At 43.9% G+C, this 16,406-nt stretch overlaps 1 protein-coding gene across 1 annotated transcript in view; it reads right to left on the bottom strand.

Annotated features, from left to right (window-relative positions):
* The window catches only part of ARHGAP32 (Rho GTPase activating protein 32), a 224,743-nt gene that overhangs the window by 66,635 nt on the left and 141,702 nt on the right, over positions 1-16,406 (bottom strand). Inside the window, exon 12 of the mRNA XM_065417162.1 lies at positions 13,105-13,179. Coding sequence (XP_065273234.1) covers positions 13,105-13,179 — 75 coding nt within the window. The remainder of the gene's footprint in view (positions 1-13,104; positions 13,180-16,406) is intronic.

Below are 16,406 nucleotides of genomic sequence, written 5' to 3' on the forward strand. Positions count from 1 at the left end.
GGGTCGCGAGGTTATTACTTGGGGGGTCGTGAGCTGTCAGCCTCCATCCCCAAACCCCACTTCGCCTCCAGCATTTATAATAGTATTAAATATAAAGAAGTGTTCTTAATTTATAAAGGAGAGTCACCCTCTGAGGCTTGCTGTGTGAAAGGGGTCACCAGTACAAAAGTTTGAGAACCACTGCCCTAGCCCATCTGAAGATCAGAGAATGGTGGTCTAGGGAGCAGGCTGCCCAAAAAGGAGTCATGGTTGGCCCTTGCCACTCCCAACCCAAGGAGGGGCCGTGCCACAGGTAGCCCCATTTAGGATGTGCCCAGGTCCCTGGATTTCCTTAATATGATCCTGGCCACATCCACCAATCTCAGTTATCGAGTCAGATCCAAGAACTCTAAATTCTTCACACCGCTGCTCTGGATGATTTATAGCAGGGGTTCTCAAACTGGGGGTCGGGACCCCTCAGGGGGCTGTGAGGTTATTACATGGGGGGTCGCGAGCTATCAACCTCCACCCCAAACCCCGCTTTGCCTTCAGCATTTATAATGGTGTTAAATATATAAAAAGTGTTTTTAATTTATAAGGGGGTGGGGGGTCACACTCAAAGGCTTGCTATGTGAAAGGGGTCACCAGTACAAAAGTTTGAGAACCACTGATTTATAGTAACTCACGCCTCTGGAAAATTCAATCAAATTAGCTGAAGGTGTGAATTTAAAGTGGATTAGTTAAACGTCATTAAATTTCTGTGGACACTCTCATTCAGAGCTTGTCCATACAGGCCTGGTCTACACTTAAGAATTTATACCAGCATAGTTATATTGGTCAGGGATGGGAAAAAACAAACGAACACCCAACCACCCCACATCTCCTAGTGATACAGCTATGTCAAACCCCTCACCCCTCCAAAAACAACCCAAACCCCCAGTGTAGACACTGCTACATGGACAGAAAAGTGCTTCTGCTGATGTAGCTAATGTCGTTCGGGGAGGTGGTATTCCTACAATGGCAGAAAAATTCCTGCTGGGGTATTAAAAAGTGGTCTTAATACAGTTCCGAATTTTACTTCTGAATAAGAATATCCACATAGGGATTTAATGTGGTTTAACTAATCCACTTTAAATTTGCACCTTTAGTTAATTGGAATTAATTTTCCTGAGAGTCCCCATGTAGACAAAGTAGGCAGCTTTCCTGAAGTGGGAGCCAAGAAGTCTGTGTTTTATTTCCGATTCCAGTTTCCCCATCTGTAAAATGGGGGCTAATATAAACCTTTGTGCTTTGAGATCTACAGATGAAAACTGCTATATAAGTGCCAAGGCCATTATGTATTACAAGAATTCCAATGAAGTCAATGGGACGACTCATAGTGTGTCACCTTTAGTCTTCGCACTCTATTATTTTAAGAGTAACACACTACAGTAAAAAATTTGATTTGATTACTATTATTGTGTATAATCAGTCTGTTCCTGAATGTACCCAACTTATGCAGGGATGTCACACAATGCAATGTCTAACATCACAGTAAGTGAGGTCACAAACTGAGATGTAGAATCTGTGGATAAATTAAGCAAACTGGAGGCCAGAAGGATTAAAGAGGAATCTGCTTCAGTATACACAGGCATCTTGGCAAACAGTAGGGCTGGGTGAGCAACTCACAATGAATAATTTGCTCAACACATTTTGTTTCTTTTACTGTTCACAGATGGTCCTCAAGCAACTCACAATTTTCTTGAATTTATTTGTTCAAAATCATTCACCAAGTCAAGCCTACTGATAAAGCTTGTTCTCAGTTTGATATTCATAATTTGAGCTGTTTTGGTTGGAAGCAGATTACAATATCACATTTCTTTTCCCTGCCTGGATGTGTTTAACTCGCAGAATGAGGTTTCCTGTGTGTATATTTATGATGCTGACTTTAAAATTCTCTTTCTGCAAATACTGTCTAATATTCACTTATAATTAACATGTACGTTCCTGCTACCAAATTAATTTGCTAAAACATTCGTAGAAAACGCATACAAAAATAAATTCAATTAAAAATTCAGATCAGCAAGGCTAAGACAGGATATACAGAAACACAGAACAGTTATATCAGTCACACAAGTATTCAGGAAAACATACTTGGCTGGGCCTCAACTCCACTCATCCACTTTAACTATGATGCACTGAAACAAAACATTACTCACAGCTTGCCTTAGGCAAGAATTCTGCAAGGCTGAATTAATTAAACATTCCATTTTGCACAGTTTGATTTAAAAGCAAAGTTGCAGGTTACAAGTGCTCCTACTTCCCGATAACTGGAATGAGAATGCAAGGGTCCTGTCACAAACAACATTAACTCCTTTGCTAATTTACAATGGTGGTTTTATTAGCTGGAGATTATCACTCTGATGATGATCACGGTGCTTGAGGAAAGATTTTACTACATGTTTTACAATGTGTGCTTTAAAGGTGGAGCCATCAGCCCTGAGGAAACATGGACTACATGACAAAAACATGGTTCCATGCCACAGGCAATGCCGCACAAAATGTTCACACTGCAAAGAAGTCTAAATTCTCGCACCTCTGAAATGAGCACCGCATGGCATAGGCTTTTTATTACGTTTAACGTGGGCACAATTGGGTTGATTTAATCTTCCACTATTTTTCCAAGGCTTATATTTTTCCTCTGACAATTTATTGTGCATAAATCAAAATACCTGATGGTGGTACAAATGAACTACTTGCATGAAATGAAACCATAAGAATAAGATTCATATTCTGCTACATCTACAAAAGGCAAGGGATATCCATCACAAATGTAAAATATGTATAAATGAGAGGTAAATCAGACCCTATATCTTCTTACTTCAGATAGAGGGTGACGTATCGGGAAGGCAGTGTAGTCTAGTGGCTAGGACGAGGGACTGGAAGCTAGGAGACCCAGGTTGGAATTCTGACCTCGCTGAAGCCAGTGACAAAACTAATATCAACTTCACTGGTGCCCGGATTTCATCGCATGAGTTCATCATGACCAAGTTGCTGCATGGCCTTAGACAAGTCTCTTTGCCTCTTTCACATGCTATAACTTTTGTCCATCTTGTCTATTTAGACTATAAACGCTTCAGGACGGGGACGGTCTCCCCTTAGTTATGTCTACACAGCAACTGGCATAGTGCTGCCCAGCGCAGGCATGCAGATGTGTGCTAGCTCTGCTCGAGCTAGTGTTTTTAAAACAGTAGCATGGTGTGACAGCACAGGAGTAGCTGTCCGAATACGGTCCTGGGTACGTACTCCGGCAGCAAGCCCCAGCCGCCCGCCACTTGTGCTGCCAAGGCCACACGGCTATCTTCAGTATGTTCGCTGAAGCAGAGCTAGCGTGTCTGTCTACATGCATTGGAAAGTGCCCTCCCAGCTGCTGTGTAGACATAACCATATATAGTGCCTAGCACAATGGGCCCCGATATTGCAAGACTAATATGCAAATACAAAACAACAAATTAAAGAAGATAAGACCTAATCCAAAGCTCGCTGACGTCACAACTGACTTGAACAGGTTTCTGATCAGGCCCATACATTGTACAGTTTAGCCTGAACTCTGTCCTTTGTTTTCCTGAGGCTACTTCTGAGCTATCTGCAGAGGTGCCTTGATTAATCTGTCAGGGGTTCATTCTCATATGACTGGGCTAATGTTAACAGTAGTCATGTGGCTAAAAAATTCCTATCCATTCACCTTGTAACTTTCTCCATCTTCCAAACTGGCCAATTCAACCATGGAAGGAAGGCACCTTATTTTGCGGTGTCATTTCACGTTCAGCCACACTTATCCTGTAATCAAGTCCTCTGAAAAAGCCTGTTTATAAGCTAATTTGGGAGACATTAACATTACAGTTGAAAGCTGGCTTGGAGGCAGAGAAGCAAAACATCACACTACTAAGGAAAAGGCAGGCTTGAGAACAAAAATCAGGATTCCCACTCTCAGGGCCCCTGCAGCAGATCTGCCATAAAGATGTCTGGGTACCGTATAGTATCTTGGGATTGATGGGAGCGCCTCACTCTTATGTTCTCCCTTTGTGGTCGGAGCCATAAAGTGGAATAGCCTGCCTTGCATGCCCAGGTTTATAAGAAATGAATCAGTGCATGTGTGTTTCATTGACCAAGGTAAAAGTAGTTTGGGAAGATATATGGCCAATGGTGGATCAAGCAGACAGCTGAAGACTTTTATCTGCCTTTTCCTGAACACAGCAAGTTCCTGAGAGACTGATTCAAAGAATTAAATGAAAAGATTCACACTGTAGTTATAGGATTAAATCCTGAAAAAGAATGAGCGTGAGGTTGACACAGGCCTTAAATAAAACCCTGCAAATGAAGCTTCAAATCAGCAGAGCCTTCTGAATTAATCACAAGCGCAAGTTGATTCACAAGCTAATGAAGCAGGCCCTGAAAGCCAGAGTAATGTCCAAACTATATCTTGCAGCAAGTTTAAACTCATTGGAAAAGAGAGGAAAACCCTGCCTCAGCAGTATCTGAGCCTTCTATAGAAACAATTAGATCTGTCATTGACTGTAGTAGGAGACCTTGTGAAGTATTCTAAACTATGCCTTCTTCTGTGATAATTTAAGGATTTCCCCCAAATGTATGCAATGGCACATACAAACCAAGGGACAATTAACTGCTCTAAGAACGCCTCAAAGATTATTAACTACCACGTGGTTTAGCTGACATGATGTCCCCTTTTTGACCCTGCTGTTTAAGTCTCTTTTCACTTTCCCTGGAGACGTAGCAACATTAATGTTAAACCAATAGAGCACAAGAGCTGCAGGCATGTACATTTAGAGCCCAAGTGCCACCCCCTGCTGACAGATAGGCTAAGCAGATATTCTGCTCCTGTGTGAATTTTCATGGGGCCAGAGTGTAATCGGAGATTCAAGGTATGCACCAGCACGACCCTTGATAAATCCACATGCAAAAGCATGAACAGATTGGAGGTATGTGCCACGCATCTGTGGTTAAATCTGCCTGAAAGTATTTCTGCTCCACAGACTGACTCCCATGGTAATTTACAGGTGCACAATGCTATAATGAAAGAATAGGAAAAGCAGGGAAGGGCAATCTGCCCTTTGCCTAATGTAATACTTGGGGATTGAAAGCTCAAACTGACTGCTATAAGGTTCAGGTCTTACTTTGACACAAATGGTGAGAAAAACAAATCCAGTTTAAAAGACCATCTTGAAAACTGGAACAGAGAGCAGGCAGAGTGAAAAAGAAAATAGTGTGTGAAAAGAAGGCACGTTTTATTACTACTACTTTGGTGCTTGCAAAAAGCACTGCTTATGGCCCAGTTCTACCACCTTGCTCATGTTACTTTACTCCGCAAGTAATTGGAAGAGATACATGTCCAGGACCTAATCACTGGAGCTTCAAAAATGGAGGCCTGGTTAATGCTGCGTATACCAAAATGTACACTTCCAAAGAGAAAAACCCATTTACACACAAGAACCTGGTAATAATTTTCCATAACATCTTGGAAACCCTACAAAAATATGATGTTGTTTAGATTACAAATAATATTTATTTGACTGCAAATATTACCCATGACTCCATGGAGTTTGTCTCTAAGAAACACTACCATGAATGCCTAAGAGCCTTTTCAGCACCGCCAACATTTATACTTGCTTCTTTTTCCTCCTGCAGGAAAATATCTACACTATTAAAGGATTAGAAAGGAGGAAAAAATGCACCGACATTCTAATGCTATGTATTCTTAGGAATTTATTTGAAATGCTTTAAATTATTGCTTGTCTCTCACTTGCTAAACCAGTCAGTGATTTACAGACTTTATTTGTGTGCACGTACAGAGTATTTTTAGATCTACCAACAAAAACTAAATTCAAAACTGAGTTAAATTCAGAAATATATGCTCAGAGCCCCAGACTCTTAGCTGTATGTGGAGGGCGTATTTAGCACAGACAGTTTTATAGCTTTCTAAACTTCTTTTCATGCTCCCTGAAAATCCACTGCTCTTCCTCGTTTGCTAGAGACCTCCTCTAAACCATTATCAATAGACACCAAAAGCCTCTTTTAACTGCTGACACTCTTGGTATCTATGCTTAAATAATTGCCCTTTTCAGCAGGAGGTGAACAGGGGCATTCAGGGCATATTTCACAACTTCATGTCGAGTTCAGCTGTGCAGTTTTAATCCAGGGTCTGCCACTGACACACTGTCTGTCTCTGGGAAAGTCCTACGCTCTTGTCTGCTTCCTCGCATGGAGCAGAGCAGAGATGGGCCTGGGTGCTGTTGAGGTGGGAGGAAACTACTCCATGGCATGCTCCTGTGTTGCTGCAGGGTGCAGGCACTGCAGAATTGGGCTGAGGCTGGATGACTGGTATCCTGCTGGACTGTCCTCTCAAAGTTAATACTGAGGAAACCAAAAGGCAGAGGGATTGATTCTGGAAGCCTTACGTGCACACAATCCTCTGAAGTCAATGGGACTTGCCTGCAAGTGTAGCTTAGGGCTGCTGCAGGCCATGCTGGGTCCAGGTCTGGGCACCTGAACTGAGATCAGGGTGCCTGTCTTTCCTGTGCTCTCAATGATCCCCTGCTGGGCCCAGACAGCATGGAAGGGGATGCAGAGGGGACAAGAGCCAGAACTGAGTGTGTGTGGGGGGGGAAGAGGGATGGAGGGAGGAGGTTAGACTGGCACAAGGAGCTGGTGGGAGGGGACTGGAGGCTGGCAATGGTGTGTGTATGGGGGGGAATGGGGTTTGAGAAGTGAGATGTGGAGAGACTGGGGCTGGGTGCTGGGCAGGTAAACGGGGCAGAGGAGAGCCAAAAGGTGGGGGCGCAGTGGGGAGAGACTGAGATCAGATGAAGAGCTAAGGGGGCAGGAGCTGACTGGGCAAAGACACTGGGACTGAGAACCGGTGGGGTGGGGTGGAGACAGAGCTGATGAGGAGCCAGGACATAGGGGGAGAACTGGGACTGGCTGAGCAACGAGACTGAGACAAGGAGTACTGGGGGGTTTGGGGAGAGGTGTCACTGAAACCGGATGATGAGTTTGGAGATTGCGATTGGGACAGGGAACTAGTGGGGATGGGGAATGTGGGTGGGAGGGAGCGACTGGAAGCCACGGCGGTGGGAGAGACACAGATTGGATGAGGAGTCAAGAATGGGAACTGGGCCAGACTGGGCAAGAAAACTGGGACTGACAGGGAATCCTGAAATGCGAGACTAGGACTTCCTGGGTGAAGAGACTGGGATAAAAAGCTTGAGGTGAGGAGACTCGGAAGTGGCTAGGTGAGCAAAACGAGACAGGAATGAGCAGCCAGAGGTGGGGAAAAGAGAGGACGGAGACAGGGACAGGGCAGAAGGGGTCATACATGGAGGGAATGGACTGATGAGTCTGTGCCACTAGAGAACACTCTCCTGCAGGGCCGGACATGGAACGCCAGATTCTTGAGTCTCACCATTCCTCTGCTCTTAGCAAAACTCTGTGAAATCTACTGGCAAAGTGGGTGTCCCACGTCCTCTAGTGCTGATCCACATGGCAGAATTCTACTTCCATCAGTTACTCCATTAGCTCAGGTGGTCGATCTAAAGGATCCAACCTGCTGATGACTCATGTGAGTGTCAATATCATGCCTCATGATGAAAATTATTTTTCAGGTTGCTTTTTTAAAAGCCTTGGGGCAAATACACAAATGAACTACATTAGAAAACATTATTAAGGTTGCAAAATCAAACACTCGAATGTTAAGTGCCAGAATTAAGGTTCTTAGGCAACCTTAATTCAGTCCCTTTCTGCAGACACATTACGATAGTCTTTAATTATATGAACACATTCTATTTTTTCCACAGGATCCCTGCATCATTCACTGCACAAGATGGACCTGCTGTGAGGAAGAATCAGGGTTGTGTAGCAAAGGAGGCTGTTATCTGTAGAACCACTGCCTCATTTGTCAGAGAAGTTGACAGTAGTGAGTAAGGCAGGTGACTGCTGGAAGAGAAAGGGTGGTCTCATGGTTAAGACAGTTGAGTTCTGCCCTGGAGAACAGGATTCTATCCCACAGAGTTCCTGCGTGATACTAGTCAAGTCACTTAAACCAAACTTTTCACAGGCTGTCACTAATTGTGTGTTCCTCATTTGCTGAGTGCCCAACTTGAGATCCTTGGCATCTGTCTGACATGCAGAAGTGCTGAGCACTCACAGCTGAATCTGACGTCAATGGGAGCGGTGCTTTAAACATATCAAGTGCTATCCAATGCTAGAGTGCACTGAAATGTCAGGGCCTAGACGTCTCAAATTGGGCACCCAAAATTAGTGGGTATTTTTGACCATAATCTCTTTGTGCCTTGGTTTCCCATTTGTGAAACAGGGATAATAATATCCCCTTCACCTCGTGGGGCAGGGCTGAGCTGCAATAATTTATGAATACTGTATGCTGACCTAGCTATTGGATGTTTATTGTATGGTGTAGGATGTTTACTGTAGGAATGTGTTGGTTTAGGTCAACAGCAAGCTGTTGGGAAAACAAACAGGAAGCATAACAGCTTGAGACAGTCACTCCTCTGCCAACACTTGGTGAGAATGTCTCCTGCATTGTCCCTGGAGATGTTCTACCTCTGTCCCCTGCTGAGCTCACTGGACTAGTCTGTCAAGGGTGTTGAGGGTCCAAACTTGTGAACACAGGTGAACAAGGACCATGATTAGATTTAACCAGACAAGCAGAGGAGAGCCAGTAAAGTGAAACAGACAGACACCCAGAACTAGGTTGCAGGGTGACTGGGAAAGTGAGGCCTGACTAGGATCTTTACCAAGGATAGGCAAAATATTAATTGATAGACCTTTGGTGGTTTTAAAACCCTTTTTATTCTACTATGCTTTTTTCCTGCTGTTAAGATTAAACAGTACCTTGGGTTTTAGAAGGCTGTCTGAAAACTGTATTCACCATGTGTCACAGAACCCCAAAGGGAAGAACTGCAGATGCCAAACCCAGTAAGATCTGCTTGGAAAACCACGGTCGATCCCATGTGCCTGGTCTAAGAGTGAAAGAATCATGTGTTTTCACCCCAGGAGAGGTATACGGCCCAAGGCCTAACACCGAAGGGGGTGCACTCAGAGAGACCAAAGAGGGAACAGAGGTGCAGCTAGCCCTGGAGCCAGGATATAGCAGCGTTGTGAAAATAAATTCATTAGTGCTTGTGATGAATGCCATGGACATGCCCGTGACAAAATTATTAACTCTGGCCTGGTCTACACTGCTGGTGCGGGGAGGGGAGAACTGATCTAAGTTACGCAACTTCAGCTACGTGAATAGCATAGCTGAAGTCAACGTACTTAGATCGACTTACCGTGGTGTCTTCACCGCGGTGAGTCGACTGCTGCCGCTCCCCCGTCGACTCCGCCTGCGCCTCTCACGGAGGTGGAGTACAGGAGTCGACAGGAGAGTGCTCGGGGGTCAATTTATCGCGTCTAGACTAGACGCGATAAATCGACCCCCCACTGGATCGATCGCTGCCCGCCAATCCGGTGGGTAGTGTAGACATACCCTCTGTCTTCAGAGGAGGGTTTGAGTAATACGCAGTAAATAAGGCCTGGGGTAACACACTGAACAATCAAGAGGAAAAAAATATATTGAATAACTGCTCATTAAGTGAGCACCATCCATTCCATGCACTGAATTTGGCAGGGGTCATGTGGAAAAAGCCTGCAGAAAGCGAGTCAACCTCTGTGCTAGGAGTGCCCCCTTCTGGGTTCCAACAGAATTGTGCCACCAGGAAGCCAGAGGGAGGCCAGAAGCCAGAGGGATGGGTGCATAGAGGGTCTCTATGCAGAATCCCTCCCCGGCCCAGCTGATAACCTGTCACCCTCATCTCTGGGTATCTGTGTTTTCTGGTAACAGAACTGTATTTTCCTCACCCACCCCCAACCCTGCTCATTCCATAAAGGTGAACGGGCAAACCGCACAGTGCCTGATGGAACTAACTGGACATAACTCCATGAAGAAATGGTGATGTCTGTTCCTGGCATTGACGCACTCCTTCCAGTGGAAAATCCCACAGGAGGATGAGGAAATATGGCCTTTTGATTGCACACATTGCTTGACTTCCTATGTTCTGAAGCTGATTTGGGTGGTTGGGGTGGAGGGTAGGTTATCAACAGCAGCTAGACATATTATGACAGATCATCCTGGATCCCAGCTTCCTGCCGAAACACACACACTTCATTTGTTGCATTAAATGTCCTACCAGGTCACCTCAAACTCTGAGATACTCGTCCTTTAAAACAGCACTTTTCACTGGCTCCATGTCTGCAAAGAGCTTGAGATTTCCATCTAGACTGTGGCTGATATATAGATGGAGGACATGCACTGAGGGGATTTATCGCTCCTGTAAATCCTCTGGGAAGCTCTTTGAATTGCATATAAAGCACAGTGAGTAATTTCATGGCAGGCAGTTTCTAGAGATTTGTAGGGAGGGGTGCGAAGATGTCCTTTTGATAGTGTTTTCAAGGAACAGACATTGGATGTTTCCCACACCCAATTTATAACACTTCTTATACATTGTTACAGCACACAGACTAGTTTGCAGAGGATACTTCAGATCTTCTACAATAAACATTTATGAGAGCATCTAATGTCCACAGTTTATTAATATTTGTTCCTAGAATATTAAAAATTGAAGTTCTGGGAAACCACCCTTCCAAGTTCACACGGTCTGCTACAGGTTTTAGGGTTTAGAATTCAATGCAGAGCAGGTGAATCTTGCATATAGCAGCACCCTATTATGGCAGCACACTGCTCTGGTCTCCCCACTTTTTTATTTATTTATTTACTGCAGCATGAAAGGGGGAAATGGAACTGGACAAGAGGCATAGAGTGAAAAAGAAACATGGGTGCTGTTAAATGATGTCTGAGAGGAAAAAGTTACTGCTATTTTTGTAACCCTGAACATGAATTTAAAGAGCAAAAAAGGCAGTCAGTGTTTCCAATGAGATACCATATCCCACACCTCTGTTATGGTCCTGGGCAGTCACTTAAAGACACTGTTACTATCCCCCAAGAAATCCCAATCGTCTTATGATAGGAAGTCATTGGAACTCCTCTTGGGAAGCATTATGCCTGGAGTTCACAATATACGTCCTGAAACTTCCCAAACAGTAAAACTAAGGAAGACTTGCCTTAGTTCTGCTGATATTTCTCAGGTACAAAATAGCAGCAAAATAATACTGAGAAAGAACTGGAGGGAGGGAAAAAAAACATCCAGCCCTTCTTTATCCATTATAAGGAAGCAAAATAGGGCAAAGGCCCAATGAAAAAAAATTCCTTTGCTGCTGACCTTTGAAGTGAGAAGATAAAAGTACCCAGGAGGATTTCAGCGGAGGTAGGTAGCGTCGAGGCAGGGGCATACACGGGCAATGCTGAGGATGTGGCAACAGGGAGACGTGCAGTTATGAGAGACAATGAAAATAATATTTGGCCCTTCTGAAGCACTTTCCATCAAAGCACTGTACAAACTTTAAGCTCATTAATTAGCCCTCATATGTGGGAAAGAAAGAAGCAGGATGCTAATATTGTGGACAGTGCAGGCAAAAGGAAGATCTGAAGAGTACTTGGAAGTATTGGTGACTCACTTATTAGAGTAACATCAATGGCAATATCCATTAACATTAATGACACCCATGGAAACACAATCAGCATACTAAACAGGGACTGCGTGTGAATAATGTATAGTGCGGACAGGAGTACACTTCAGTTCCAATTCAAGGGGGTAGAGTAAAGTGCTTCAAAGAAATATATGGTGACAGCATGTGATCCACAGCCCTGAGTTCTGTGGGACCATGACTCATTGCACAAGATATTAAATTAATCCATTGTCACCGCACAGCATCGATCCAGCATGCCGATAACTGTACTTCATGGCTCTTGGTCACTTCATTTCTTTATTAAGTTCAGCTTACAAAGATTTTTTTTTTTTTTTTTTTTTTTAAGTGAACCCAAGGAATTCAGGAGCACAAAATCCCACAATTTCCAAGAACACCAGTGTTCCTAAATCCTTTAGGCAATTTGGGAAAATCCCACTTGTAATATTGCCCCCCCCTTTTTTTAAAAACTATTTAAGATGAATTTAGTGCTGGTGGAAAGACGCTGTGCTGACAGCTCTGAAGAATGAAATCCTCTGTTCACCAGCAGAATGGGCACAGGAGAAGTGCAAGCTTCCCCGTGCACTGACCCTTGATAACGTCTCAGCCCTCCCTCGGAGGGACAACTTCTGCTGACCTGATGGTTGCTTTGTGCACGCATTCCATCCTCGATCTCTCTCTGCTGAGAACGCCAACAAGGGCGACATACCCCATTACCACACACCTCCCTTCGGCTGTAGTTTTGTATAAAATTATGTTAAAGACAGATCTCCAGATATTCATTCATAAAAACAAGAAATTAAAATGTGTGTTAGTGAGTCATTCGCAATAACTGCCGAATGAATAGCTAGAGTACGCTGGATCTATCCATGGCACACTATAGTCCCTCAGCTCCCTTAGAGTGCTTTTATTTTATCTACTGTTTCTCCTGAGAGGCTGTTGCAATGTAGTCATGACAACGACAACACAGCGGTTCTTAGCTATCACTATAACGGTGCACTCATCGTGGCCATTTAAGCTGCTGCAAAACTACAGCATTTAAACCACATTTCTTCTCTTTCTTATCTGAGCAAGCTCTCCTCTGTGGTGCACGAACAAGACGGTTTTGGTACCATGTATTTTTATACGCGCCATAAAAGGAACCGTGTTTTAGATTCAGAGTTTATGCAGATGAGGAGATTTCTGAGCTAACCCCTGATGCAAATGAATAACGTCAATACTGCCATGTTAAAAGAATCCAATCCTGCCGATCTTACTCTAGCATACTGTTCCACTGACTTCAATGAGAAAATTTGCATGAAGAAGGATTTTCAGGATCAGGCTCTTGCTTTTCCAGACTTCAGAAAGAAATAAAAATCAACATAATCTATTTCAACTATATCTAGCTTCTGTAACCAAACCTAAGGTGTTAGTACATAGCTACTGCTATCACGTACAGTGTTAGACTTTGGGTTAGGACACTGAGAAGCTAATTGTCCATAATGGCTCTACCTGAGCTCAGCTGGGACTGGTTCAGAGTCTCTGTAACACATGCAGAACCTGGCTTTACACTAGACATCTCCAAATCTGCATGCAATTGGGAGGAAAAGGGGTGCAGAGAGGGACAAGGCAAGAGAAAGGATAAACATGGTTAATTTAAAAAAGCTAATGGAACAAACTCTAGGAGACTAACAATTTCATTTGCAGAGAGAGTATTAACAGAATGAACATGTCAAAAGTCTGGGTTCTGATCTGATGTGCTCTGAGGCATAGATTCTGTAGGTCACATCATACATTCTACACATTTATGAGGGCAAAACTAGATGTAGGCAGACTACCCACAAGCCTATCCTTTGATAAGAACTGGGGTAGCTGCAACCACATGGAAATACGATTGTTGTCAGCAGGTTCCTAACACTGGTGTATAAGGATTCTTCTCCTCCCCACCCCGGAGAAAACTGCTGCAGATAGCTCAGTAGGGAGTTTACAGCATGGTTTTGATAATGGCAGTGCTAGAACCTTGCTAGCACCGGTGGTGTTTAAACGTGGCTGTAGCTTGCACAGTCCCGGTGTCAGGTGTAGTCAGGACCCTAAAGATATAGGGCCTCATTTTCAGAGGTGCTCAGCTCCCGCTGAAGTCAACGGGAGCCATGGGAGCTCAGCAAATCTTAAAATTAGGCTCATGCTCTATAAACCTTTCCTCCTAGATGAGCATGCATCTCCTTCTAACTCTAAAGAAAGCTACATGAGCAGAAAAACAAAGAAGAGAGATACCCACCCCCCAACACTGGCAAAGTCTGGGGGGAGGAGGAAAACTTCTATTAAAAAATAAAACACACACAAAGTCTTCCTAAATTACTAGAAACAGGAGATGTGTAACTGGGGCCCTTTGATGTAGGGAAATATTACAAACAAGAACCACCGGTGTAGAGCACAGACGAACACTTAAGCATGTCAATGAAGTCTCACATGGGATGTACTGGTGTTCCATGCACTGTGGCAGCCAAATTTCTAATCTATTTGCTTCAATCGTATTACTCAGAAAGGGACATGGCTGCCAAAAGAAATTAATTTCACATGAAAAACAAGCAAAACCACTAATAAGCTTTATACCTTTGAGCAGAAATATTATACTTGATTGAGTGTTTGAACTCTTCCCTCTAACAAAATAGTTTTAAAGCAGAGTGAGTCTGAGTGTTGACCTTTCAGATTGCATTAAGTAACCAGAGATGTAGCCATTCTTTTTTTCATGTTACAAAGGGGAAAAAAAACACGTCATCTGAGGTTAACTGCTGCTGAACCCTAGAAAGAATGGCATTTCTGGAGGGATCAAGGTTTACTTCTTTCCCACAAAGTTTTTCTGTACAAGAAAAAACAAAGAAGATTCTTCCTCTCTCTGTTTTTTCCACACATCCAAAAAACTCAAAACCCCTCTTGGCTCTCACTAGTACTCACTATCCTCACGGCAAAATGTATTTACATGGTATGTCAATAATATGGCCTCTTATGTCAATCAACTTTACCCTCATTCTTGGAGTCTCTGCCCCGGATATCAATACCCTGGGGCTCTTTGCTGAAAGTTGGGATGACAAAGAAAACAGCTCCTTTATGATTACTGACATTGCTGGCAATATTTAAAGAAGGAAAGCCTTCCCCTATTGCATGGCCCTATCAGAGACACAACCATGTACTACTCTGTTACTCTCCTTTGCAGCCTCACAAGTGGCCAGTATCCTTCTGCCAAGTCTGTAAGCCCCCACTGCTTCACTGGGGGCATTCAGCGAAGCAGCTCCTCGTAACAGACAGAACGAGTGCTGTCAAAAGACACCCTTCCTTCCATCCAGAGATGTCTCTGCAATGGTCCCCAAATCCCTGCTGATCCACATAGGAAGATACTGGAAATAGGAACCACATTCCCATTCCCCACCATGCAGTGCAAAGCACCATCTTTAGACCAATTTGCTGGGGAAGGGTGGGGCAGGGAGATGGGGACTTTTTAAATAACCAATATGTTTAAAAGTTTATTATTTGAATCATGGAAACGCAAGAATAAAAAAGCATCTTACGGTGGGGGATGTACAAGGGAGGCTCAACACATATCAAGCTTCCACCTTTAAGAACTTAAATCTCTGACAAGGGGGTATAATTTTACTGATATTGGACTGATTATTATTTGTGTTGCATCAGCGTCTAGAGGCCCCAACCAAAATCAGGGCCCCGCTGTACTAGGCACCAAAAGAATGCTGCCACCAGGTCCTCTCACAGAGTCATTCTGGGGCTGGGGAGTGCCCGGTACTAATAAAATTATCTACCCACTTTTAAGAAAATCAGCTTAATTATTTTTCTCCTGAAGATTGTTTTAAAATATATAATGCGCTGTCCGAGCTATATTTAGTTTTCTTCCATCTCCCAACTCTTTAGCCCATCTTTCTTCCAGCTGACACCCTCATTTTGTTTGCACGGGGGTTACGAAGGTGTTTTCTTCATCTTTGATCATGGTTTTAATGCCATTTAGTGACCCTAGCATCTTTGGCAGAAGAGGGTTAGAATTATCATTGTCTTGGTTTCCCAGCTGCATTTATTTTATGTTTAAAGATCTTAAAGGAACATGAGAACATAAGAACGGCCGTACTGGGTCAGACCAAAGGTCCATCCAGCCCAGTGTCCTGTCTGCCGACAGTGGCCAATGTCAGGTACCCCAGAGGGAGTGAACCTAACAGGTAGTGATCAAGTGATCTCTCTCCTGCCATCCATCTCTACCCTCTGACAAACAGAGGCTAGGGACACCATTCCTTACCCATCCTGGCTAATAGCTATTAATGGACTTAACCTCCATGAATCTATCTAGTTCTCTGTTATAGTCCTAGCCTTCACAACCTCCTCAGGCAACAGGTTGACTGTGCGCTGTGTGAAGAACTTCCTTTTATTTGTTTTAAATCTGCTGCCCATTAATTTCATTTGGTGGCCCCTAGTTCTTATATTATGGGAACAAGTAAATAACTTTTCCTTATTCACTTTCTCCACACCACTCATGATTTTATATTCCTCTATCATATTCCCTCCCTTAGGGTACGTCTATACTTACCTCCGGGTCCAGCGGTAAGCAATCGATCTTCTGGGATCGATTTATCGCGTCTTGTCTAGACGCGATAAATCGATCCCGGAAGTGCTCGCCGTCGACGCCGGTACTCCTGCTCCGCGAGAGGAGTACGCGGAGTCGACGGGGGAGCCTGCCTGCCGCGTGTGGACCCGCGGTAAGTTCGAACTAAGATAGTTCGACTTCAGCTACGTGAATAACGTAGCTGAAGTTGCGT

Source organism: Emys orbicularis, chromosome 15 (genome assembly GCF_028017835.1).
Source record: "Emys orbicularis isolate rEmyOrb1 chromosome 15, rEmyOrb1.hap1, whole genome shotgun sequence".
NCBI lineage: Eukaryota > Metazoa > Chordata > Testudines > Emydidae > Emys > Emys orbicularis.